The sequence below is a fragment of the Theropithecus gelada genome, chromosome 8 (assembly GCF_003255815.1).
Source record: "Theropithecus gelada isolate Dixy chromosome 8, Tgel_1.0, whole genome shotgun sequence".
Taxonomy (NCBI): domain Eukaryota; kingdom Metazoa; phylum Chordata; class Mammalia; order Primates; family Cercopithecidae; genus Theropithecus; species Theropithecus gelada.
In genome coordinates, this window is record NC_037676.1 from 132,038,779 (window position 1) to 132,065,089 (window position 26,311).

The 26,311-nt window shown below is 38.4% G+C and overlaps 1 protein-coding gene across 1 annotated transcript in view; it reads right to left on the reverse strand.

Moving 5' to 3' along the window:
• GSDMC (gasdermin C) overlaps window positions 1–24,413 on the reverse strand; it is a 39,246-nt gene extending 14,833 nt beyond the window's left edge. Inside the window, exons 1-4 of the mRNA XM_025394580.1 lie at window positions 23,535–24,413; window positions 13,907–14,127; window positions 12,720–12,903; window positions 2,708–2,873 (exon numbers count right to left, since the gene is read on the reverse strand). Coding sequence (XP_025250365.1) covers window positions 2,708–2,873; window positions 12,720–12,903; window positions 13,907–14,123 — 567 coding nt within the window. The 5' untranslated portion in view covers window positions 14,124–14,127; window positions 23,535–24,413. The remainder of the gene's footprint in view (window positions 1–2,707; window positions 2,874–12,719; window positions 12,904–13,906; window positions 14,128–23,534) is intronic.
• Window positions 24,414–26,311: the final 1,898 nt, after the last annotated feature.

Sequence of the window (26,311 nt, forward strand, 5' to 3'; positions counted from 1 at the left end):
ATTGCAATGTTTTTATTTCTTTCCAGATTTAACTATTTATTCTCTTTTTGATTATGATGAATTTGTTTTCCTTCTCTTTCCTCATTCCTTATTTCCCTTCTCCCATCTTCCTAAAATATTAATATCCCAATTTTTAAGGTAATATTCACTGTTTATACTTGGACAAAACTGCTTTTCACCACTCCCATCTTTCCTTTATCACCACATTCAGTTAATGTGATGTCCCTGTGCCTTCTCTGTTTCTTTACTCATTCTCTCCAGAGGAGATGGGGGACACATTTTTTTGAGCACTTGTGCGTCTAAAGACATTTTTATTGTACCTCTCACACGTGATTGCTATTTTGACTGGTCATACAATTCTTGGCTGGAATTCTCTGGAATATGACTTTATTTCCCTTTTAGAAATATTTATTGTTGTCTTTTTGAGGTAAGTGTTCTGAAAATTCACTCTTAAGTTTTATGGGGTAGATCTATGTTGACTCAAGAAACCATGCCTTCAGTGGACATTTTCATTCTGGAAACACATTCTTTGGGTCTCAGAACCTTCCTTGTATTTCCTCCTAAAAGATTTTCCACAATGCATTATGTCTTTGTTCTCCCCTTCTGGAACTCCTATTATTCAGGAGTAGTTAAATCTCCTTGACTGATCCTCAAGTTTTGTTTTGTTTTAATTGAGACAGTGTCTCATTCTGTTGCCCAGGCTGGAATGCAGTGGCACAATCATGGCTCACAACAGCTGCAACTTCCAGGCTCAAGCAATTCTCCCACCTCAGCCTCCCAAGTAACTGGAACTACAGGCATGCGCCACCACATCTGGCTAACTTTTTGTTTATATTTTATAGAGACAAGGTCTCACTATGTTGCCCAGGCTGGTTTTGAGCTCCTGAGCTCAACCAACCCACCTGCATGAGCCTCCCAAAGTGCTAGGATTACAGGCATGAGCCACTGTGCCTAGCCTCCACATTTTTTTAATGAATATTCTCCTGTCTTTTTGCTTACTTTTTCCTGGAAATTTCTTTGATTTTGCTTTTTGATTCTTCTATTTAAGTAAAAGAATAATAAATTTCTACTACTCTATTTTTAATTTCTAAGAGCTATAAATACCCTTTTTACAGAGCATTATCCTTTCATGAAAATAAAATATTATCTCTTTAACGGGATCAAGTATGTCTTACCTTCCTATGTTGTTTTTGTTTCCTCTAATTTCCTAATTTCAAAGTGTTTTTGTTTTGTGTTTTAGGCTTTCCTCAAGTGTCTGTGATTTTTTTCTGTTTCGCTAACGAGTGAAGCATGAAAGCTGGTAAGTGTGCCTAGGCAGGGCATGTTGAGTAGAGGTTTCACTTTGGGGCAACCAGGCAGGGATTAAACTATCTCTTTGGAGTCTCCAGTCGTTGGGGGTTTTTTAGTTATTTCTTCTGTACTGGTTAATTTTCCTAGGAAATAATTCTTCAATATCCTGCCTAGGCTGTGTGTTGTGGGGGTAGAAAGGGTAGAGACATGATGCCTGGAGCTGAATGGGGAAAGGGACTCAATGTTCCCACTCTCAATGAGGACTTGCACCTATTTCCCTTTTCCAATATGGCTTCTCACTCCCACCCTTCACTGTAACTAGTCTCCGTAAATCTAGAATCCACAGGGAATAAGTTTTCCACAAGATCTTCTGCCAGAGTGGGTGAGGGTAGGTGCCTGGCTACGCAGAGGTGGGAAGGGATTTGGGCTCTGAGTATTCCTTATAAAGATTCCCTGCAGTGATTATTACACATTGTATGCCTGTATCAAAATATCTCATGTACCCCATAAATGTATACATCTACTATATACCCACAAACATTTTTTAAAAAATTAAAAAGATTTCCAATCAATATTCTTACTTTCAGTCCCACCTATACCCTATCTTCAGAGATAGCTAGTGCCTCCGATTCCTGAACCGTTTGGGGATTCTTGTTTCTAGACTTCCTTCCCTGCTGCAGGTGGCGGTCCACTATTCCAGCTTTCCGGGGTCTGTTACCATTTGTCTAATTTTTAGCAGTAACTCACTGGCATTGGGAAAGTTAGTATGCATATCAGGTTTCTTCTTTAGTTTCTAAAGCTCTTAAGTAAGGACAAATTACACAGACATAGTGTAAAAGCACATTATAACACACACAAACTTTATATGTCCTTGACCCATACTTAATCTGAATATTTGATAAATGAATTTATTTATATTAAAAATATTATACTTGGTTATTGTGAATGACTTGTGTAAGTCACATGTTCTTGAAAATACTTTGATCTCACTCCTTGAAATATTTCTCATCAGGTTATCTTAGAGTTTAAAGTACTTTAACAACTGGGGTTTGGTGCTAGTGGTCCCACATCTCTTCCAGCCACAAAACTAGACTGTATATAATACAGAGATCACACACTTGAATTCTGCAGAATTTATCATTTACCCAAAGCAAAACACAATACTAAATAATTAAATATATTTCTGATTTTGTCAATACTGCATGACCCCATATAGTAAAACACTATAATGGAGGATATTAGAATATACTCTCAGATCAGAAGTCAGGATACACTGACAGGTAAGAAGTGGGAAATAATGACTCCATCCTTTGTAATCCCTGGAAACAGAGTCCAGAGCCCCCTAGGAAATGAAGCTTGGCTGCCAGGACGGGCTATATGTTTTGTATTTCAATCCCACTTCAGGACAACTTTATACCTTGCCATATGTAATCCAAAGAGAAATTTTCCCTAAAATATTCACACCACTGCTATTGTACAGCACAGTATTGTTGATCAGTTCAACAGCTTCTGTCACCACGTACAGGTTGTCACCTCTCCTCCGGCACTCCTTCAGAAATGATGGCTCTGGATCCAACAGTTTCCTGGGGATTTAAGGAAGGAGGAGAAGAGTCAGAGTGGGAAAGCAATGCCTTTTCAGGTTACCCTGGGGGCCCTTCTCCTCAAGACCTGAGAGGGGTGCAATGCCTTTGGACCCTGAAAGGTGAGCCCCCAGTGGGTGTTAGGGCAGCAGAAAGTTTTATCTGACATACAGAATGGAGGAGATCCCATTGATGGTGGTTCAGGTGTGAGAGTATATGTACCATATTGTTAAAGGCATCTGCATTTTGCTAAATTATACTGGTCCTGTTAAGGGGTAATTTATAGAATTTCAACACTAGGGTCTCTCAGAAAAAAAAAGGCTAGAAGCAGACAGGTCCAGATGATTGAGAACGGTCTTTAGGAAGTCCTGTTGTCAAAGCTGGGTATTCAAATCGAACATGTCCATTAGCACAATCAGGGTGGGCTGGAGAGCAGACAGATAAAGTGGGATGAAGCAGGGAAGACTCTGGATGATTTTATGACCTTTACAGATTTACTGTCCTTGGTGGGTGGATTGGTAGGGCTGACTTGATGATGTAGTTTCTGGGGATACATATGAATGGTTTGAAGTACTGAAGACAGATTTCATTTCTATTTCAGTTCTTTCTGAGGCTCAACCTTGATTCTACTCAAGGCACCCATGGAGTCAGTGTCCTAGATAACAGTCATGTGGAATATTGAGGGATTCTTAATTTGCCTTTCAGTAGAGGAGGTTACTGAGCACACAATATTAGGTTTTGTCATTGCTGTCTTCTTACCATATCCTTAGATGCTATGTTATGTGACATCTACTTATCTTCCAAGCTTCATGTTATATCTCCTTTATCCTGGTTGTCTAGGCTTCCAACTCACTGACCTTGCCACTTATCCTGAAAACACCAAGCTTGGTGTTTCACCCTTCATTAGAAGGGTAAGAGTAAGAGTTTTACTTTGGCAGAATCACCCTTCCCCCAAGCGCCATCACAACATGGATGGAGTTCCCCTGGGCCCGCAATCTCTTCAACGGGAAAAAAGAAAGCCAAAGTAGCTATCCAGCTTCAAAAAGCATTCCAAAGCACATCCTAGGAGGTCCAGCTCTGTCCCATGTCACAGAGAACATTGAGGGAATCGGCAGGACTGGACCACCTGGGTCACCTAGAAGCAAAGAAGTGGTCAAGGCTTCAGCAATCACTGCATGGATCTTGGCAGTGACACTGCATTCCTACTAGCAGTGGCACCCAATCAGAGAGACCAGCCAGCAGCTTGCCCGCCTGCAGACCCAAGCCAACCAAATTGTCTGGCCAGGAAGTATGGTAGGCAGTTTCTGTCTGGCTTGCATCCTTAGCCAGTGGTATAGCCTCACTGTGGAGGTCAGTCTCAGAGCCCAACCTAAGTTCCTTGTGGGACAGGAAAGCCAGCCAGCAATGCTGCCTAACTGTGGAGCACAGCCTCTGGCCCCAACGGACCAAGGATCCTCCACAACTCTGCCCAGCCTCAGGGCCCAGCCTAAGACTTTGCCCAAATAGGAAGGCCAGCCAGCAACCACACCTAACTGCAGAGCACAGCCTCTGCCCTGGCCTGAACAGGAAGTCCAAACCGTGATGCTTTCCAAGTTCAGAGCCCAGCCCCAGGCCCCGCTCAAGCAGGAAGTCAAGCTGGTGACTCTGCCTAACTGTGGAGCATAGTCTGTTACCCTGCCTCATGAAGGAGCCTGATCAAGAACCCAACACAGCCTTGAAGTTCTGCCTGCAACCACACCCAAATGTGGGGACACAGGCTACAAACCCAGCCAATCTGGGAGTTCAGTGACCATGACTGACCATGGAGCAAAGTGAGTAGCCCTACCTGGATCAAGTTCCCAGTCAGTGACCCAGCACAAACACACAGTGCAGCCTGTGCCTCTACCCACACATGGAGCCCAGCCTGTGGCCTGCCCAACTACAAAGCACAGCCTGAGACCACCACCAATTACAAAACCTAGTCTGTGGCTCCATCTGAACATGGCATTCAGCCAGCAGCACACCCAGTCAGGGAGCACTTCATGGGCCCCCACCCAACCAGGGGCAATTTCAGAGCCCAGCCTAAAGCCCTGCCCAATTATACACCCTAAATAACAGTACCACAAGGAGCACAGGCTGCAACAACATCTGACAAGAGGCGATTGTGGGGTCCAGCCAGTGGCCCCACTTGACCACAAAGCCAGTCAAAATCCCCACCCTATGAGGGAGCCCAGCCAGTAGCCCTGCCTGAATGCAGAGCCCAGCCAACAGTTCTTCCTGATCACAGAACCCAGCCAGTGATCCAGCCCAACCATGAGCACAGCCAGCAGTTCCACCTCAGAGTGTGGGCAGTGGCTGCACCAACTAGAGAGTGTGAATAGCAACCCACACTTACTCATGAACACTAACAGCCAGTCCATCTAGAACCAAAGGCTGGAATGACTGGTGAAGGTCTATCTCTACTGATATGAACTTGTTAAGGCTAGAAGAAGTGGCTGCTGCCTCAAAAGCACAAAAAGAAATGCAAGATACAAGGATTATGAGGTATCAGGAAAACGTTATACCACCAAAGGAAACTAATAAAATGCCAATGACTGACTCTAAAGAAATGGAGATCTATAAACAAACTGACAAAGAATTCAGAAGTTCAATGAACTACAAGAAAATACAGATAGATAATGAAACAAAATTAAGAAAATAATATTCAAAATTAGTTCCACAAAGAAATAGAAACCATTAAAAAATCCTACAGATAAAGAATACAGTAACTAAACTGAAAAAAAAATTAGGAAAGTTTCAACAGCAGATTCAATCAAGCAAAAGGAAGAATTAGTGGACTCAAAGACAATTTGAAAGTACCCAGTCAGAGGAATAAAAAGAAAACAGAATGCAGAGTGAAAAAATATATATGGCACTTATGGGATACCATCAAGTGAAACAAAATATAATATTCTCCAGAAACAAAAGAGAGTGAGAAAGAGATAAAAAGCCTATTTGTAGAAATAATGATAGCCAGGGGCAGTGGCTTACACCTATAATCCCAGCACTTTGGGAGACCAAGGTTGGAGGATCACTTGTGTCCAGGAGTTCACAACCAGCCTGAGCATAATATTGAGACCATGTCTCTCCAAAAAATAAAAATTTAAGCAAGTTGGTGGCACACACCTTGAGTAGCTAGGACCTGTAGTCCTAGCTACTCAAGAAGCTGAGGTGGGAGGATCACTTCAGCCCAGGAGGTAGAGGCTGCAGTGAACCAGGATCGTGCTATTGCACTCCAGCCTCAGTGACAGAGCAAGACCCTGTCACAAAAGAGAAGAGAAGAGAGGAGAGGAGAGGAGCAGAGAGGAGAGGAGAGGAGAGGAGGAAACTCCCAAATTTTGAGAGAGAAGGGGGCATCAAGATTTGTGACACTAAAAATGTCCCAAATAGGTTTAACCCAAAAGGGTCTACATCAAGACACAGTACAATTAAATTATCAAAAGTCAAAGATAAAGAGAAAATACCGAGCGTAACAAGAGAAAAGCTCATTACATACAGGGGAGTATCTATGAGACAATCAGCAAATTTCTTAGGAGAAACCTGGCTAGGAAAGGATGATATATTCAAGATACTGAAAGAAAAAAAAACTGCTGTCTTGTTCTGTTTTCTGTTGCTGTAAGAGAATATGACAGACTGGCTAAATTATATAAAACTGAAGTTTATTTGGCTCATGATTCTGGAGGCTGGGAAGCCTCAGAGCATGGCACCAGCATTTGGTGTTATGTCATCTCATAGAAGATGGTGAAAAGCAGAAGCAAACACACAAGACAAAGAGAATATAAGCGCTGAACTTCACCCTTTTGTCAAGAGCCCACTCCTGCAAAAACTACCCAACTCCCACGATAATGATATTAATCCATTCATGAGGGCAGAGCACCTTACAAGAAATGCAAAAGGGAATTCTTCAAGTTGAAATGAAAATATGTTAATTAACAACATAAAACACATGAATGTGTAAAATTCATCAGTAAAGGAAAATATATAATCAGAGTCAGAATTCTGTAATATTCTAAATGTGGTACATAAATGATTTTCAACTCTGGTATAAAAATGTTTTAAGTATATTAAAAATAACTACAATAATTTGTTTTTAGATATACAGTATAAAAATATGTAAATCATAATATCAATAACCTAAAATATCAATGAGGGGAAGAAGTAAAGGTATAATGCTTTTTATGCAATCAAAATTAAGCTGAAGGCCAGGCATGGTGGCTCATGTCTGTAATCTCAGCATTTTAGGAGTCCAAGGCAGGCAGATTACTTGAGGCCAGGAGTTCAAGACCAGCCTGGCTAATACGGCAAAACCCTGTCTCTAATAAAAATACAAAAAATTTGCCAGTTGTAGTGGCACATGCCCATAGTCCCACATACTTGGGAGGTTGAGGTATGAGAATTGCTTAAATCTAGGAGGCAGAGGTTGCAGTTAGCTGAGATTGTGCCACTGCATTCCAGCTTGAGCGACACAGTGAGACTGTCTCAAAAATGTCCCATATAGGTTGACCCCCCAAAAAAAATTAATCCCTCAAAATTAAGTTATCAGCATAAAATAGGATATTATAACTATAAGATATTTTATGTAAGCCTCATTGTAACTACAAAGGAAAAACCTGTAGTAGGTATGCAAAAGATTAAGAGAAAGGAATCAAGCATCCTACCACAAAAAGTAATCAAATCACAAAGGAAGATGGCAGGTGAGAAAAAAGGAAAGAAAAAAACTATAAAAGTCATAAAACAATTAAAATGACAATAGCAAGTAGTTACCTATCAATAATTATATTAAATGTAAACAGATTAAATTTTCCAAACTAAAGACAGAGTGGATAAATATATAAGAAAGCAAGATCCAATGACTTGCTGCCTAAAAGAGATTCGTGTTAGCTTTAAGGACACACAGGCTGAAAGGGAAGAGATGGAAAAAGAAATTCTAATGCAAAAGATGGCCAAAAAAGAACAAAGATGGCCATACTTACATAGACACACACACACACACACATACACACACACACACATATTATATATATATTTTTATATATACATATATGTCAGATAAAATGGACTTAAGTCAAAAACTGTAACAAGATAGAAGAATGTCATTATATAATGATACTACTATAAATATGCACCAAACATTAGAGCACATAAATATGTAAATCAAAAATTAACAAAATTAAAAGGAGAAATAAAGAGCAATACAAAATTAGTAAGAGACTTTAATACCCACTCTAATGGCCACATCACCCAGAAAAAAAAATCAATGCAAAAATATAAGACTTGAAAAAAATATTATAAACCAAATGAGCCTAACAGACATATACAGAACATTCCATCTAACAGCAGCAGAATACAAATTCTTCTCCAGAGCACATGGAACATTCTCCAAGATAGACCATATGTTAGGCCACAAAACAAGTCTTAACAAATTTAAGAAGACAGAAATTATTTCAAGTATCTTTTCCAATAACAATGGCACAAAACTAGAAATAACAAGGAATTTCAGAAAATTCACAAATATGTGGAAATTAAACTGAACAATCAGTGGGTCAAAGAAGAAATGAAAAGGGAATTCAAAAAATATCTTACACAAACAAAAATGAAAACACAACATACCAAAACTTATGGGATACAGCAAAAGCAGTTCTAAGAGGAAAGTTTATAAACACCCACATTAAGAAAATAGAAATAATTCAGATCAACAACCTAACTTTATACCTTAAAGAACTAGAAAAGAAGAACAGACTGGGCACAGTGGCTCACACCTGTAATCCCAGCACTTTGGGAGGCCAAGGCGGGCAGATCACGAGGTTAGGAGACCAAGACCATCCTGGCTAACACGATGAAACCCCATCTCTACTAAAAATACAAAAAAAAAAAAAATTAGCCAGGTGTGGTGGTGGGTGCCTGTAGTCCCAGCTACTTGGGAGGCTAAGGCAGGAGAATGGCGTGAACCCAGGAGGCGGAGCATGCAGTGAGTGAAGATCACACCACTGACCACTGCCCTCCAACCTAGGCAACAGAACAAGACTCTGTCTTAAAAAAAAAAAAAAAAAAAAAAGATTAGAGCAGAATAAATTAAATGGAAAATAGAAAAACTATAGAAAAGGTAATAAAACTGAGGGGTTTTTTGAAAAAAAATAAAAATTGACAAACCCTCAGCTAGACAAACCAAGAAAGAAGAACTCAAATAAATTTATAGTAAAAGGAGACATACAAATGATGCCACAGAAATAAAAAAGATCATGAGAGCCTATTATCAACAATTATATATCAACAAACTGGGGCATCTAAGAGAAATGGATAAATTCCTAGAAACATATGACGTATTGAGATTGACTCATGAAGAAACAGAAAATATAAACATATCATTAACAAGTAAGGTGATTGAATCAGTAATCAAAAAAGCTCCCAAAAAACATGCCCATGACCGAATGCCTTCACTGGTGAATTCTACTAGACATTTAAAGAAGATTACATCAATGCTGCTCAAACCAAAAAATTGAAGAGGAAAGAATAATTCAGATTCATTGTGCAAGGCCAGCATTACTCTAATATCAAAGCCAGATAAGGACATTACAACAAGAAAAGAAAATTACAGGCCAATATATCTGATAAACATAGATGCAAAAGTCCTTAACAAAATTTTAGCAAACCAAATTTAACAGCACATTAAAAGGATCATACACCATAATCAAGTGGAATTTATCCCCGGAATGAAAGGATGGTTCAACACATGCAAATCAATAAATACAATACAACATATTGACATAATCAAGGACAAAAACCATATGATCATCTCAGTAGATGTAGAAAAAGCATTTGGTGAAATTTATCATCCTGTCATGATAAAAACTCTCAGCAAATTAGATATAGAAGAAATGTACTTTAACATAATGAAGGCTATACATGGTCATAATAAAGTCCACAGCTAACATTATGCTCAATGTTGAAAAGCTTTTCCTTTAAAATAAGGAACAAAACAAGAATGTCCACCCTCACCACTTCTCTTCAGTATAGCACTGGAAATGCCAGCCAGTGAAATTAGGTAAAAATAAATAAATAAAAGGCACCTAAATAGGAAAGAAAGAAGTAAAATTGTCTCTTTACAGATGATATTATCTTATACATTGAAAATCCTAAAAACTTCATTTTAAAAATATTAGAACTAATAAATAAATGCAGTCAAGTTGCGGGATACAAAATCAACATTAAAAATCAGTTGTATTTCTATAAATTAACAATGAACTATCTTTAAAAATCAATTTATAGGCTGGACATGGTGGCTCTCACCTGTAATCCCAGCTCTTTGGGGGGCTGAGGCAGGTGGATCACCTGAGGTCAGGAGTTCGAGACCAGCCTGGCCAACATGGCAAAACCCCATCTCTACTGAAAATACAAAACATTAGCTGGGCATTGTGGCAGGCACCTGTAATCCCAGCTACTTGGGAGGCTGAGGCAGGAGAATTGCTTGAACCCGGGAGGCAGAGGTTGCAGTGAGTCAAGATCATGCCATTGCACTCCAGCCTGGGTGACAGAGTGAGACTCTGTCTAAAAAAAAAAAAAAAAATCCATTTATAATAGAATCAAAAATAATAAAATACTTGTGAATACATTTCACCAAGGAGGCGAAAGGTCTATATACTGAAAACTACAAAATTGATTAAAGAAGACAAAAATAAACAGCAAAATTTTTGTGCTCACGGATAAGAAGAATTCATATTATTAAAATGTCGTACTACTCAAAGCAATTTATAGATTCAATGCAATTCTTATCAAAATACCAACGACAATCTTCACAGAAATAGAAAAAATAATCCTAAAACTCTTATGGAAAGACCCAGAATAGCTAAAGCAATCTCAAGAAAAAACAAAGCTAGACACCCACTAGACACCCCATACTTCCTGATTTCAAAGTATATTACAAAGCTACAGAAGTTAAAACTTATGGCACTTGCATAAAATCAGACATATAAACTAGTGGAATCGAGTAGAGGGCCAAGAAATAAACTCATATGTGTATGATCAATTAATATTTGACAAGCGTGACAAGAATAGATAGTGGGATAAAGGATAGTGTCTTCAAAAAATGGTGTTGAGAAAACTGGATATTCACATGCAAAAGACTGAAACTGGGTCCTTACCTTATACACAAAGATCAACTCCAAGTAGATTAGAAACCTAAATATACGATACGGAACCTTAAAACATTTTTAGAAGAAAATACAGGGGAAAAGGTCCTCAAGATTGGTTATGGCAACAGTTTGTTTGATATGACACCAAAAGCACCAGCAGCTAAAAAAAAGAAAAGTGGTATTCAGCAAACTAAAAAGCTTCTGCACGGCAAAGGAAACAATCAACAGGGTGAAAATGCAACCTACAGAATGGTCAAAAATATTTGCAAACCTGATAAAGGGTTAATATCTAAAATATATAAAGAATTCATATAGCTAAATTGCAAAAACAAAAACAAAAATCTTGATTTAAAAAATGGGCAAAGGACCTAAATAGATATTTTCTCCAAAAAAAGACATACAAATAAGGTAACAGGCACATGAAATGGTGCTCAAAATTACTTATCAGGGACATACAAATCAAAACCACAATGAGACAAAACTTCGCATCTGGGTAGGATGGCTTTTAACAAAAAGATAAGTGTTGGCAAAGATGTGAATTAAAGGAAATCCTTGTATGCTATTAGTTGGAATGTAATTGATATAGCCATACGGAAAACAGTATGTTGGTTCTCCAAAAAACTAAAACTAGAACTACCATATGATCCAGCAATCCCATTTCTGGGTATACAGCCAATGAAAACTAAATCAGTAGCTCAAAGACACATCTGCACTTCTATGTTCATTGCAGCATTGTTCACAAAAACCAAGACACCAAAACAACCTAAGTGCCTGCCAGCAGATGAATGGAAAAAGAAATCATGGTATGTGTGTGCAATGGAATATTATTCAGCCATAAAAAAGGAAGAAACCCTGCTATTTGCAACAACATGGATAAACCTTGATGGCTTTATGCTAAATAAAAGTCAAACAGAGAAATACAAATACTGTATAATCTCACATATATGTGGAACCTGTAAATGTCAAACTTATAGAAACAAAATATAATGGTGGTTAGCAGGGGTTAGGAAGTCAGGGAAATGGGGGGACATTGGTCAAAAGGAACACAGACTAACAATACTGTATTGTATATTTGAAATTTGCTGAGAGTAGATATTAAATGTTCTCACCACAAAAAAAAAAAAACGATAACTAGGTGAAGTAATAAATATGTTAACTGCCTTTATTGTGGTCTTTTCACAATATATACATACATCAAATCATCACATTGTACACCTTAAATTCACACAATTTTATTTGTCAACTATATCTCAATAGAGCTGAAAAAAATAAAAATAAATCCCAAGACAGTAATGTACATGTTATTTAAATAAATAGTTTTAGAGTCTTTGTCTCACTTAAATTAATACTTTGTTAATTTATTTTTTATTGCTTATTTTCTTACTCCCTGCCCATCCCTTGTCTCCACTAAATGTAAGCTGCTTTATGACAGGTATTTACATCTGTCTTGTTTTCATTCTATCCCCAATGAATAACAGCACAGTAGTGGGTAGTTATTGCTCTAATAAGTATTTGTTAGGTAACTAATAGCTATTACTTGAGTAAAGGAAGGTATGAATACTTAAAAAGAGTAGCAAAATCTGGGATGTCATCATCTTGATTTTCATTCCTACAACAAGACATGCTAGATGTATTTTTGTGTTCAAGGATAGCACCCCCTGGGATACTGATGATCCATTCCCTTCCTCTCCCATGGCCTCACCTTTTTTGAAAGTCTTCCAGGTTTGGAGATGGGATGGTAACAATTTGAAACTCAAGGGAGCATCCATGGTCCACAGAGGCCTCCCCTGACACACTCACTTCTACACCAACATTCACACTCACATCAGCCTTATGCTTCTGGATCACAATGTCACTGAAGTGGAACGGTCCTGTCACAACAGTTTCTGGGAAAGAAAAGATGACCATAGGTTTAGCCAAGAATTCATTCAAGAATTCAAAGGTTTAGCCAAGAACAGCTGGTGAGCAGAATGAAATCACAAAGACCTATTTTGCCCCAACCCTCCCACTCATTTAAAACTCTGTTGAAAACTAACTAATCAACTGAATGTAAATTACTACAGACAGAAAATGTTTAAATGTTTAAAGGGGCACTGTGTGACAGAGATAAAATCTTCACCCTGAGAAATAGTGGTGTCAAATGTACAGTGTCCAGAAGACCCCTCGGATCATCCTTCCAGGCACACTGTCTCCTCTGCAGCAGGCACAGCACCCAGCCGCAGAGGGCAGCACACAGGGGCCGAAAATGTTTGGGATGTGGAGCCAGACAGACCTGGGTTTGGATAGCAGTTCTACCAGTTCCCAGGGACAAACTGTTTTTGGTTTGGTGGTTGTTGTTGTTTTGAGACAGAGTCTCACTCTGTCATCCAGGCTGGAGTGCATTGGTGCAGTCTCAGCTCACTGCAACCTCCACCTTCTGGGCTCAAGCAATTATTGAGTCTCAGCCTCCCAAGTATATGAGAGTACAAGAGTGCACCACCCTGTCTGGGTTTCGGCATGTTGACCAGACTGATCTCGAACTCCTGGCCTCAAGTGATCTGCCCACCTCAGTCTCCCAAAGTGCTGGCATTATAGGCATGAGCCACAGTGCCCAGCCCCCAGGTACATAACTTTGAACAGACAATTGTATAACCTTCTATTTACTCTTATGTAAAATGGGGATAATATCCTCATGAGCCCGATGCAAATATTAAATGACCTAATGAATGCCTACATCCAGATAATTAGTAGGATTCTCAATTTGTCTTTGTTTCTTGCCCCTTGTCTACAGGCAAGGCTAGTCCTGAGAGTTCCTTTCTAGGTGCTCAGTTATTTTTGGATGCTGGGCCATCTTTTTCTGACCACCCATGTTTTTCACCCCTCACCTCCTAGGCCTCTGGCTGACAATACCTGGGACTGAAGAACTTGGCTCCAGGATATCATTGAGGGAGAATCCAACTGGAACATAGTCAGATTGTCCCCAAATAGATGAACGAGAATCCTTCTTTCGTAATATAACAAACTGACGTAATTTGGTGGCACTCAGTAGGTATTTGACAGGTGTCAAGTCTTTGCTTCCAATCTCTTTGATCAAATTTTTGCTAATGCGTTCAAACATGGAGGGCATGTTGCTAGGAGGAGATGAAAGGAGAACATCAGTTGGGAAAGGAAGAAAATGGTTAAACTCTCACCAATTATTGATATTTCCCCTAAAGGAAAAGATCTACATATGAGATTAGCAGGTCTTAAAATAGTGACTAGATTCTAACTTTCTCAACTTTGAGTTCATTTTTTTGTTGTTTTTGAGACAGGGTTTTGCCATGTTGCCCAGACTGGTCTTGAACTCTTGGGCTTAAGTGATTCTCCCACCTCAGCCTACCTAGCATCTGGGATTATAGGCACACACCACCACAACTGGCTTCCAACTTTGGGCTTCTAAAGACAATTTGGGCTTCTGACAGAGGCACTGCTGTGAAATTCATTGCCCCTTATGGTTGGAGTAGGAAATCCTGGGTATCTCCTCACCTCTAACCCAGGGATACTCTAAATAACAAGAAGAAGGAAGGGCTCAATACTGTCATCAACTAAAGGGCCAGAGGGAAGGTGGGGTTTATGTTAAGATGATATGAGTAGTGGTAGAGAATATGTTGGTGTTTGCAGTTTTACAGAGAAAGCCACACTGAGAAGTGACAGTTGAACAATAATGTAGAGGAGGCAAGGTATAAACAATGAACATTATGTGGAGAAAAGAATTCCAGGTAGAGAAATCAGCAAGTGAAAAGATTTAGAAGCAATGCATGCCTGGAATATGTGAGGTGGAAAGGAAAGAAGATGAGGTCAGAAGAAACTGAAGGCAAGTTGGTGAAGGCCCCTGTTGGTCATTTTCATCACTCTCTTTTACTTGAAGTGAGATTAAAAGCCTTTGGAGGGATTTGAGCACACAAGTGACATATCTGATGCATCTTTTGCAGAGAGATGTCTGTAGTGGCTGGGTTGACATTAGCCTGCAGTAAGGGAGTTCAGGCAGAAGTGGGAAGTCTAGTAGGGCAGTTTTGCAATAATACAGGTAATCATTAATGACAGGGTAGGCCAGGGCATTGCACTCAAAGTAATGAGAAATGATCAGGTCCTAGTCTACACTGAAGGTAAAAACAACATATATGAAAAGGATGGTTTGTGGAGGATCGTTCCAAGATGGCCGAATAATGACAGTTCCAGTCTGCAACTCCCAGTGTGATCAATGCAGAAGACAGGTGATTTCTGCATTTCCAACTGAGGTACCTGGTTCATCTCGCTGGGACTGGTTGCATAGTAGGTGCAGTCCACGGAGGGTGAGCCCAAGCAGGGCAGGGTGTTGCCTCACCAGGGAAGTGCAAGGGGTTGGGGGATTTCCCTTTCCTAGACAAGGGAAGCCGTGACAGACTGTACCTGGAAAAATGGGACATTCCTGCCCTAATACTGCACTTTTCCAATGGTCTTAGCAAACAGCACACCAGGAGATTATATCCTGCGCCTGGCTTGGCAGGTCCCACGCCCACAGAGCCTTGCTCAGTGCTAGTGCAGCAGTCCAAGATTGAACTGCCAGCTAGCAGCCTGGGCTGGCAGAGGGGTGTCTGCCATTGCTGAGGCTTGAGTAGGTAAACAAAGCCACCAGGAAGTTCAAACTGGGTGGAGCCCACCGCAGCTCAACGAGGGCTGTCTGCCTCTGTAGACTCCACCTCTGTGGGCAGGGCATAGCTGAACAAAAGGGAGCAGAAACTTCTGCTGACTTAAACGTCCCTGACTGACAGCTCTGAACAGAGCAGTGGTTATCCCAGCACAGAGTTTGAGCTCTGAGGACAGACAGACTGCCTCCTCAAGTGAGTCCCTGACCCCCGTGTAGCCTAACTGGGAGACGTCTGCCAGTAGGGGCCGACTGACACCTTATACAGCCAGGTGCCCCTGTGAGACGAAGCTTCCAGAGGAAGGATCAGGCAGCAATATTTGCTGAGGCACTTTTCAAAAAAAAGACATACATGTGGCCAACAATCTTATTTAAAAAAAGCTCAACATCACTGATCATTAGAGAAATGCAAATCAAAACCACAATGAGATATCAACTGACACAAGTCTGAATGGCTATTAATAAAAGTCAAAAATAACAGATGCTGGCAAGGTTGTGGAGAAAAGGAATGTTTATACACTGTTGATGGGAATGTAAATCAGTTCAACCATTGTGAAAGACAATTTGGTGATTCCTCAAAGTCCTAAAGACAGAAACACCATCTGACCCAGCAAGCTCATTACTGGGTATATACCCAAAAGAATAGATACCATTTTATAATAAAGACACATGCTTGCGTATGTTCATTGCAGCACTATTCACAATAGCAAAGACATGGAATAAACCTAAATACCCATCAATTGTGGACTGGATAAAGAAAATGTGGTACATATACCCCATGGAATACTATGTAGCCAAAAAAAGAACAAGATCAAGGACAGCTCCCAGTGGAGCTAGCAGCCATTATCCTTAATAAACTAACACAGAAACAGAAAACCAAATAGCACTTGTTTTCACTTATAAGTGGGAGCTAAATGATGAGAACACATAGACTCATGGAGGGGACCAACGCACACTGGGGCCTACTGGAAGGTAGAGGATGGAGGGTGGGAGGAGGGAGAGGATCAGGAAAAATAACAAATGGGTACTAGGCTTAATACCTTGGTGACAAAATAATTTGTACAACAAACTCCCATGATACAAGTTTACCTATATAACAAACCTACACATGTACCCCTGAACTTAAAATAAAAGTATAGAAAAAGAAAATACATATATAATTTTAAAAAGAAAGAAAGAAAATGTAAGTCTCTAGTCCAGGAAGCCTATAAGGAAAACTATTTTTAAATTCTGCAATAAAATGTAATTTTGAATTTAAAAAAAAAAAAAAAAAAAAAAAAAAGACTATTCAGGAAAACATGACCTTACCAAATAGACTAAATAAGGCATCAGGGACCAATCCCAGAGAGACAGAGATATGTAATCATTCAAACAAAGAATTCAAAGTAGTGTTTTGAGGACACTCAAAAGAATTCAAGATAACACATAAAAGGAATTCAGAATTCTATCAGATACATTTTTTAAGGAAACTGAAATAATTAAAAAGAAGCAGAAATTCTGGAGTTGAAAAATACATTGACCTACAGGAGAATGCATCAGCATCTCTTAATAACAGAATTGATCAAACAGAAGGAAGAATTAATGATCTTGAAAACAGGCTATTTGAAAATATATAGTCAAAGGAGACAAAAGAAAAAACAACGAAGCATGCTACAAGATGTAGAAAATAGCCTCAAAAGGGCAAATCTAAGAGTTATTGGCCTTAAAGAGAAGATTGAGAAAGAGATAGGTGTAGAAAGTTTATGCAAAGGGAGAACTTCCCAAACTCAGAGTAAGATACCAATATTCAAGTACAAGGTACAAGAAGGTAACAGAACACCCAGCTAATTTAACCCAAAGAAGACTACCTCAGACATTTGATAATCAGACTCCCAAATATCAAGTATAAACTAAGAATCCTAAAGTAGCAAAAGAAAAGAAAACATAGCAAACAATAAAATTCCAATACATCTAGTATCAGACTTTTCACTGGAAACCTTACAGGCCAAGAGACAGTGGCATGACATATTTAATATGCTGAAGGGAAAAAAAACTTTTACCTTAGAGTAGTATATCTGGCAAAAAATATGCTTCAAGGATGAAGGAGAAATAAAGACCTTCCCAGAGAGACAAAAACCTAGAGAGTTCATCAACACCAAACCTGACTTACAAACAGGGAGTTGTTCGGTCTGAAAGAAAAGGATGTTAATGAGCAAGAAGAAATCATCTGAAGGTACAAAATTCAATGGTAGTAGGAAGCACACAGAAAAACACATAATATTGTAACACTGTAATTGTGGTATGTAAACTACTCTTATCTTAAGTAGAAAGGCCAAATGATAAACCAATCAGAAACAACTACAACTTTCAAGACATAGTACCATAGGACATAAAGAGAAAAAACAAACAGTTAAAAAGCAGAGAGATGAAGTTAAAGTGTAGAGTTTTTATTAGTTTTCTTTTTGTGTTTGTTTGTTTATGCAATCACTATTAAGTTGTCATCCATTTAAAATAATGAGTTATAAGATAGCATTTGCAAGCCTCATAGTAATTTCAAATCTAAAAACATACAATGAATAAGCAAAAAATGAAAAGCAAGAAATTAAAATATGCCATCAGTGAAAATTACCTTCACTAAAAGGAAGAGGAAAATGAAGAAGAAACAGAAGATCACAAAACAACCAGAAAACAAAAAATAAAATACCAAAAGTCCTCACTTATTAGTAATAACATTAAATGTAAATGAACTAAACTGTCCAATCTAAAGACATACAGTTATTGAATTAATTAAAAAACAAGAGCCAGTGATCTGTTACCTACAAGAAATACACTTCTCCTATAAAGATACACATGGAATAAAAACATAAGAATGGAAAATATATTTGTGACAATGGAAACCAAAAAAGAGCAGGAATAGCTATACTTATATCAGACAAAATAGAGTTAGATTCAGATTAGAGCTAAAGAGGTAGACCCCAATACAATAATAGCTAGAGACTTCAACACCTCGCTTTCAGCATTGGACAGATCTCCCAGACAGAAAATCAGCAAGGAAACATTGGACTCAATCTGTACTATAGAACAAATGAACCTAATAGGTATTTACAGAACATTTTATCCAATGGACGCAAAATACACGTTTTTTCTTCTCATCACATAGATCATTCTCAAGAGTGGACCATATTTTAGGTCACAGAACTAGTATTAAAACACTCAAAAAGTTGAAATAATATAATGTATCTTCTCTGAACACAATGGAATAAAACTAGAAATCAATAATAGGAATTTTAGAAATTATACAAACACATGGAAAGTAAACAATATACTCCTGAATGACTGATGGGCCAATGAAGAAATTGATGAGGAAATTGAATCATTTCTTGAAACAAATGATAATGCAAACATACCAAAACCCATGGATACAGCAAAAGCAGTACAAAGAGGGAAATTTATAGCTATAAGTGTCTACATCAAAAGAGAAGAAAAACTTCAAATAAATAACCTAATGATGCATTTTAAAGAACTAGAAAACCAAGAGCAGACCAAACCCAAAATTAGTAGAAAATAATAAACAATAATGATCGAACAGAAATAAAGTTAAAATGAAGAAAACAATATAAAAGATGAATGAAATGAAAGTTGCTATGTTGAAAAGATAAACAAAATAGACAAATCTTTAGGCAGACTAAGAAAAGAGAGAGAAGGCCCAAATAAATAAAAACATAGATGAAAAAGAAAACATTATACCTGATACTGCAGGAATTCAAAGGATTATTGGCGGCTACTATGAACAACTATATACCAATAAATTGGAAAATCTAGAGGAAATTGATAAATTCCTAGAAACATATAGCCTACCAAGATTGAACCTTGAAGAAATCCAAAACCTGAACATATCAATCACAGTTAATGAGAGCAAGGCCGTAATAAAAAGTCTCCCAGTAAATAAAAGCCTGGGACCCAATGAATTCAATGCTGAATTCTACCAAACATTTAAAGAAGAGCTAATACCAATCCTATTCAAACTATTTTTAAAAATAGACAAAGATGGAATACTTCCAAACTCATTTTATGAGGCCAATATTACCCGAATAAAAAACAGGACAAAGAAACTTCAAAAAAACTACAAGCCAATATCTCTGATGAATATTGATGGAAACATCCTCAACAAAATACTAGGAAACTAAATTTAACAATATATTAAAAACATCATTTATCATGACCAAGTGGGATTTATCCCAGAGATGCAAGGATGGTACAACATACACAAATCAATCAATGTGATACCTTATATCAACAGAACGAAGGACAAAAACCATGTGATCATTTCCATTAATGCTGAAAAACACTTGATAAAACTCAATATCCTTTGATGATAAAACCCCTCAAAAAAGTGGGTATAGAAGGAACATACCTCAACATAATAAAAAGTCATATATGACAGACTCATTAAATGGGGAGAAGAAAAAAATAAAGGGCATCCTAATTGGAAAGGAAGAAGTCAAATTGTCCTTGTTTGTAGATGATGTGGTCTTATATTTGGAACAACCTAAAGATTCCAAAAAAAAAAAACTATTAGAAGTTATAAATTCATTGGCCAGGTGCAGTGGCTCATGCCTGTAATCCCTGCACTTTGGGAGGCCAAGGTGGGTGGATCACAAAGTCAGGAGATCAAGACCATCCTGGCTAACACGGTGAAACCCTGTCTCTACTAAAAAGTACAAAAAATTAGCTGGGCGTGGTGCCTGGCGCCTGTAGTCCCAGTTACTTGGGAGGCTGAGGCAAGAGAATGGCGTGAACCCGGGAGGCAGAGCTTGGAGTGAGCCGAGATCACGCCACTGCACTCCAGCCTGGGTGACAGAGTGAGACTCCATCTCAAAAAAAAAAAAAAAAAAAAAAAATGAAGAAGTTATAAATTCATTAAAGTTACAGGATACAAAATCAACATCCAAAAATCAGTAGCACTTCTATATGCCAACAGCGAAGAATCGGAAAAGAAAATCAAGAAAGTTATCCCATTTACAAGAGCCACAAATAAAATTAAATTCCTAGGAATTAATTTAACTGAAGAAGTGAAAAATCTCTTCAATGAAAACTATAAAACATTGATGAAAGAAACTAAAGACAACACAAAAAAATGAAAAGATATTCCATGTTCATAGATTGGAAGAATCAACATTGTTAAAATGTCCATACTATCCAAAGCAATCTTCAGATTCTATGCAAATTCTATCAAAATACCAATGACATTCTTCACAGAAAGAGAAAAAACAATCCTAAAACGTATATGGAAACACAAAAGACCCAGAATAACCAAATCTATCCTAAGCAAAAAGAGCAAAACTCAAGGAATCATATTATCTGACATCAAATTATACTACAGAGCTACAGTAACCAAAACAGCATGGTACTGGCATGAAAACAAACACATAGACCAAAGAAAAATAATCAAGAATCCAGAAACAAATCCATACACCTACAGTAAGCTCATTTTTTACCAAGGTGCCAAGAACATACATTAGAGAAAGGACAGTCTCTTCAATAAATGGTGCTGGGAAAGCTGGATATTCATATGCAGAAGACTGAAACTACACCCCTCTCTCATCATGTACAAAAATAAAATCAAAATAGATTAAAGACTTCAATCTAAAGCCTCAAACTGTGAAACTACTACAGGAAAATATTGGGGAAACTCTCTAGGATATTGGTCTAGGCAAAAATTTCTTAAGTAATACACCATAAGCACAGGTAACCAAAGCAAAAATAGACAAATTGGATCTCATCAAGTTACAAAGCTTCCTTCCAGCAAAAGGAAAAATCAGCAACAGAAAAATACAACCCACAGAATGGGAGAAAATATTTGCAAACTGCCCATCTGAAAAGGGATTAATAACTAGAAAATATAAGGAGCCCACACAACTCTATAGGAAAAATATAACAATTGGATTAAAATATGGGCAAAAGAGTTGAATAAACATTTCTCAAAGGAATACATACAAATGAAAAACTCATATGAAAAGGTCCTCAACATTTTTAGTTATCAGAAAAATGTCAATCAAAATTACAATGAGATATAATCTCACCCATGTTAAAAATGGCAATCAAAACTACAATGAGATATAATCTCACCCCTGTTAAAATCTCACCCGTTAATAAAAAATGCTGGAGAGGAGGTGGAGAAAAGAGAACCTTGTACCCTGTTTGTGGGAATGTAAATTAGTACAGCCACTATGGAGAACAGTTTGGACCTTCCTTAAAAAGCTAAAAATAGAGCTGCCATACAACCCAGCAACCTCTCTACTGGGTATACACCCAAAAGAAAGAACAACAGTATATTGAAGAGATATCTGCACTCCCATGTTTGTTGCAGCACTGTTCACAATAGCCAAGATTGGGAAACAATGCAAGTGTCCATCAACAAATGAACAGTTAAGCAAAATGTGGTACATATACATAACAGAGTACTACTCAACCATAAAAAAGAATGAGATCGGCTGGGCGCGGTGGCTCATGCCTGTAATCCCAGCACTTTGGGAGGCTGAGGCAGGTGGATCACCTGAGGTCAGGAGTTCAAGACCAGCCTGACCAACATGGAGAAATCCCGTCTCTACTAAAAATACAAAATTAGCCGGATGTGGTGGCACATGCCTTTAATCCCAGCTACTCGGGAGGCTGAGGCAGGAGAATCACTTGAACCCAGGAAGTGGAGGTTGCAGTGAGCCAAGATCACGCTGTTGCACTCCAGCCTGGGCAACAAGAGCAAAACTCCATCTCAAAAAAAAAAAAAAAAAGAGAGATCCTGTCATTCGCAACAACATAGATGGGACTAGAGGTGATTAAGTAAATAAACCAGGCACAAAAAGACAAACTTTACATGTTCTCACTTATTTATGAGAGCTAAACATTAAGACAATTGAAGTTATGGAGATAGAGAGTCAAATGATGGTTACCAGAGGCTGGGAAGGGCATTAGGGGGTGGTAGGGAGGTAGGGATGGTTAATGAGTACCAAAAAAATAGTTAGACTGAATAAGATCTAGTATTTCTGAATAAGATCTAGTATTTGATAGCACAACGAGGTGACTATAGTCAATAATTGTACAGTTAAAAATAGCTAAAACAGTATAATTGTATTGCTACAATTAAGAGTATAATTGTATTGTTACAATTAAAACAAATAGGAATAGGATTTCCTAACTATAGGAATTCCATTTTTGAACATTCTAAATATGTTCAATAATGAAGAGAGTCAGAATTTTCAACAGTTCATGTAAAAGTCCTGATGTGACCATTTCAATTCTGTCTGATATGGGCCACATAAGAGCTCACTGGACAACAGAGAATAACAAGAACATAAGAAGCTTCTCCAAGAGTGGACGTATACAACAATGTATCAAAGATATATTCCTCAGCCTTACATGCTATCAGGAATTCTCCATTATTAAAAAGAACTTGGCCGGGCGCGGTGGCTCAAGCCTGTAATCCCAGCACTTTGGGAGGCCGAGACGGGCGGATCACGAGGTCAGGAGATCGAGACCATCCTGGCTAACATGGTGAAACCCCGTCTCTATTAAGAAATACAAAAAACTAGCCGGGCGAGGTGGCGGGCGTCTGTAGTCCCAGCTACTCAGGAGGCTGAGGCCGGAGAATGGCGTGAACCCGGGAGGCGGAGCTTGCAGTGAGCTGAGATCCGGCCACTGCACTCCAGCCCGGGCGACAGAGCGAGACTCCGTCTCAAAAAAAAAAAAAAAAAAAAAAAAAAAGAACTTAACTTCCTTTTCAGTCAAATTATGTAGGAAAAGAAAATTCTTTGACTCATTTCACAAACCCATCCTGAACATTTTTGTCGCTGATGATGGTACCTTTTCTTTTTCATCCCCGATCCCATTAGGACTTACCAGATTATATATCCTTTTGTCCTGTAGAGAAATAGCACAATTGGCTGGGCGCGGTGGCTCACGTCTGTAATCCCAGCACTTTAGGAGGCTGAAGCTGGTGGATCACAAGGTCAGGAGTTCAAGATCAGCCTGGCCAAGATGGTGAAACCCCGTCTCTACTGAAAATGCAAAAATTAGCCAGGAGTGGTGGCAGGCACCTGTAATACCAGTTACTTGGGAGGCTGAGGCAGAGAACTGCTTGAACCCAGGAGGCAGAGGTTGCAGTTAGCTGAGATCCCACCACTGCCCTCCAGCCTGGGTGACTCCGTCTCAAAAGAAAAAAAAAGAGAGAAAGAGAAATAGCACAATTGAGTGGGGCCCCTTCCAGTCTTCAGATCTCCTGCAGTCAAGCAGAAATTGTCAGACAAATTCCAGGACCAGGTCAATGTGATTCTGCTCACTGTTCTCTTCTCAACAACGGGTCCCTGATTCAATTTCCAGTCCTGGAAAAATAAGCACAGGGAGGGCCCTCTTCATTTCCAGAAGAGTAAGTCTGGAACCAGTTCTGGATCACAGAACCTTAGCTCTCAAGTCCTTCTCAGCCAAAAATCTGTGGAACAAAATCAAGTAGCATCTAATTATGTATCTCCTGAATCAGAATTTAAAAGGCTTCTTCAGCGTCACACCCATTTCCTTTCACATACAGAACTAGCTGAGCAAGTCTTTGATTCATGGATTCCCAGCAACTGTAGCTGTAACAACTTCTTTGGCTCGCGTTCCTCTGGCATATGTGTTGAATTTAGAATTCAATCATTGGACACCAGGAAAGGCAACTTCAACAGGAGGGACAGGCACCAGTGCCAGGGCCCTGGGAAGTACGTCTGAACTGCCTACATGTGGAGCTCTGTACAACAGGAATTACTGTGCTTAATGCTTCCTCTGTATTAAGTACCATGCATGTATTATCTAAATCCATTCTTGCAACAATCTTTATTTTAAAGATAAATAAAAAGGGGATTTGTGAAAAGAATTAAAAACTTGCCTGAAACCCATGTTCTTTCCAATTATTCCCTATGTGTTTCAAGATGAAGTAAAGTGCCTATAGGAGGAGAAACTGTATAAACAGGATTGCTATACCTTTAAGTTTTGAGTAACTTCCTGGAACTGACACTCAATACAACAACATTCCTTTCAGCTGACAGTATTCCACAATGCATTTACTTTACTTTTGTTTTCTTTTAATATTCAAAAAAGTCTTATGCCTTGCCTTTCCACTATAAGAACCTGATATGCACTTCACTTAGGACAAAGCTCAGACTGTACTTTCTGCATATCACCAGCAGACACAATGTACCAAATTAACTTTCACATTCTATAATTTTCATTGCAAAAACTATAGACATACATAACCCTTTTGTGTACCAACATTCTACAGGCCCCAACCTGCTATTGGGTAATTCAGAAGTCGGAGGAAAGTAATTTAGCTGTTTGGGAACAGTTATGTGAGTCACATCAACTTACATAACCGATAAAGAAAAGCTCTCTAAAAGAAAGTGATATTTATTCAAGAATGAGCATTGCAATGGGAATATGCATGCCATCACAAACTATGTGTGTATTCAGAGAAGGGTGAATACACTGTAAGGGAAGAAAAAAGTTGTAAAGAGAAAAATAAGAAGGATTGCACAATTGTTTTGAATCGATTATCTTTGGTTACAAGGATCAGTAACAAAGGTGGCACCAGTCCAAGGTTAGACAGGCAGTTGGTGGGCAGATGTCCTGGCAGAAGTATTTTTTGTTTAAGGTTGCAGTAGCCTTTGTGCAAAGCTTTGGATTTTGGTTTTGTTTTGTCTTTAATTTTTATGGGTTCATAGATTTATATACTTATTTATGGTATATAGGGGATATTTTAAGACAGGCATACAATGTATAATAATCACACCAGGGTAAATGAGGTATCCATCATCTAAGACTTTTTGTTTGTTTGTTTACAATATAATTATACTCTTTTAGTTATTTTTAAGTGTACAATTAAATTATTATTGACTATCATCACCCTGTTGTGTTATCAGATATTAGATCTTATTCATTCTAAATTTTTTTGTACTCATTAACCATTCCCCCTACCCCTGCACACCCACCTCATTACACTTCCCAGCCTCTGATAACCATCCTTTTATTCTCTATCTCCATAAGTTCAATTGTTTTAATTTTTAGCTTTCACAAATAAGAGAGAACATGTAAAGTTTGTCTTTCTGTGCTTGGCTTATTTCACTTAACATAATGACCTCCAGTTCCATCCATGCTGCTGCAAATGACAGGATCTCATTCTTTTAGTTGTAGAGTCAGGGTTTTACCATGTTGCCCAGGCTGATCTCAAACTTCCAGGCTCAAGTGATCTACCTGCCTCAGTCTTTCAAAGTACTAGGATTGCAGGCATAAGCCTCCACACCCAGATTAAAGTTTTTTAAAAATACAAATACTTTACAGTGCTGCCAGTAATACAGTAAAACCAGAACTCATATAAATATTGGTAGGAACATAAGCTGTACGATATTTCTAAGCTTGTAGTAGTAGGTATTAAAATCATTTTTTGACATTCTTGTTCTTTGAATCAGTAATTTTGCACATACAAATATGTCTTAAGATAATCCAAAAGGTAAGCAAATATTTAGGTATAGATACTTATTATGGCATTATTATGATACTAAAGAACTGAGGGTACCTAAATTACTAACATTATGGAAATTAAGTTGGAGCAATAACCTAAGTTTTATTCTGCATCCTGGAAACCCTCC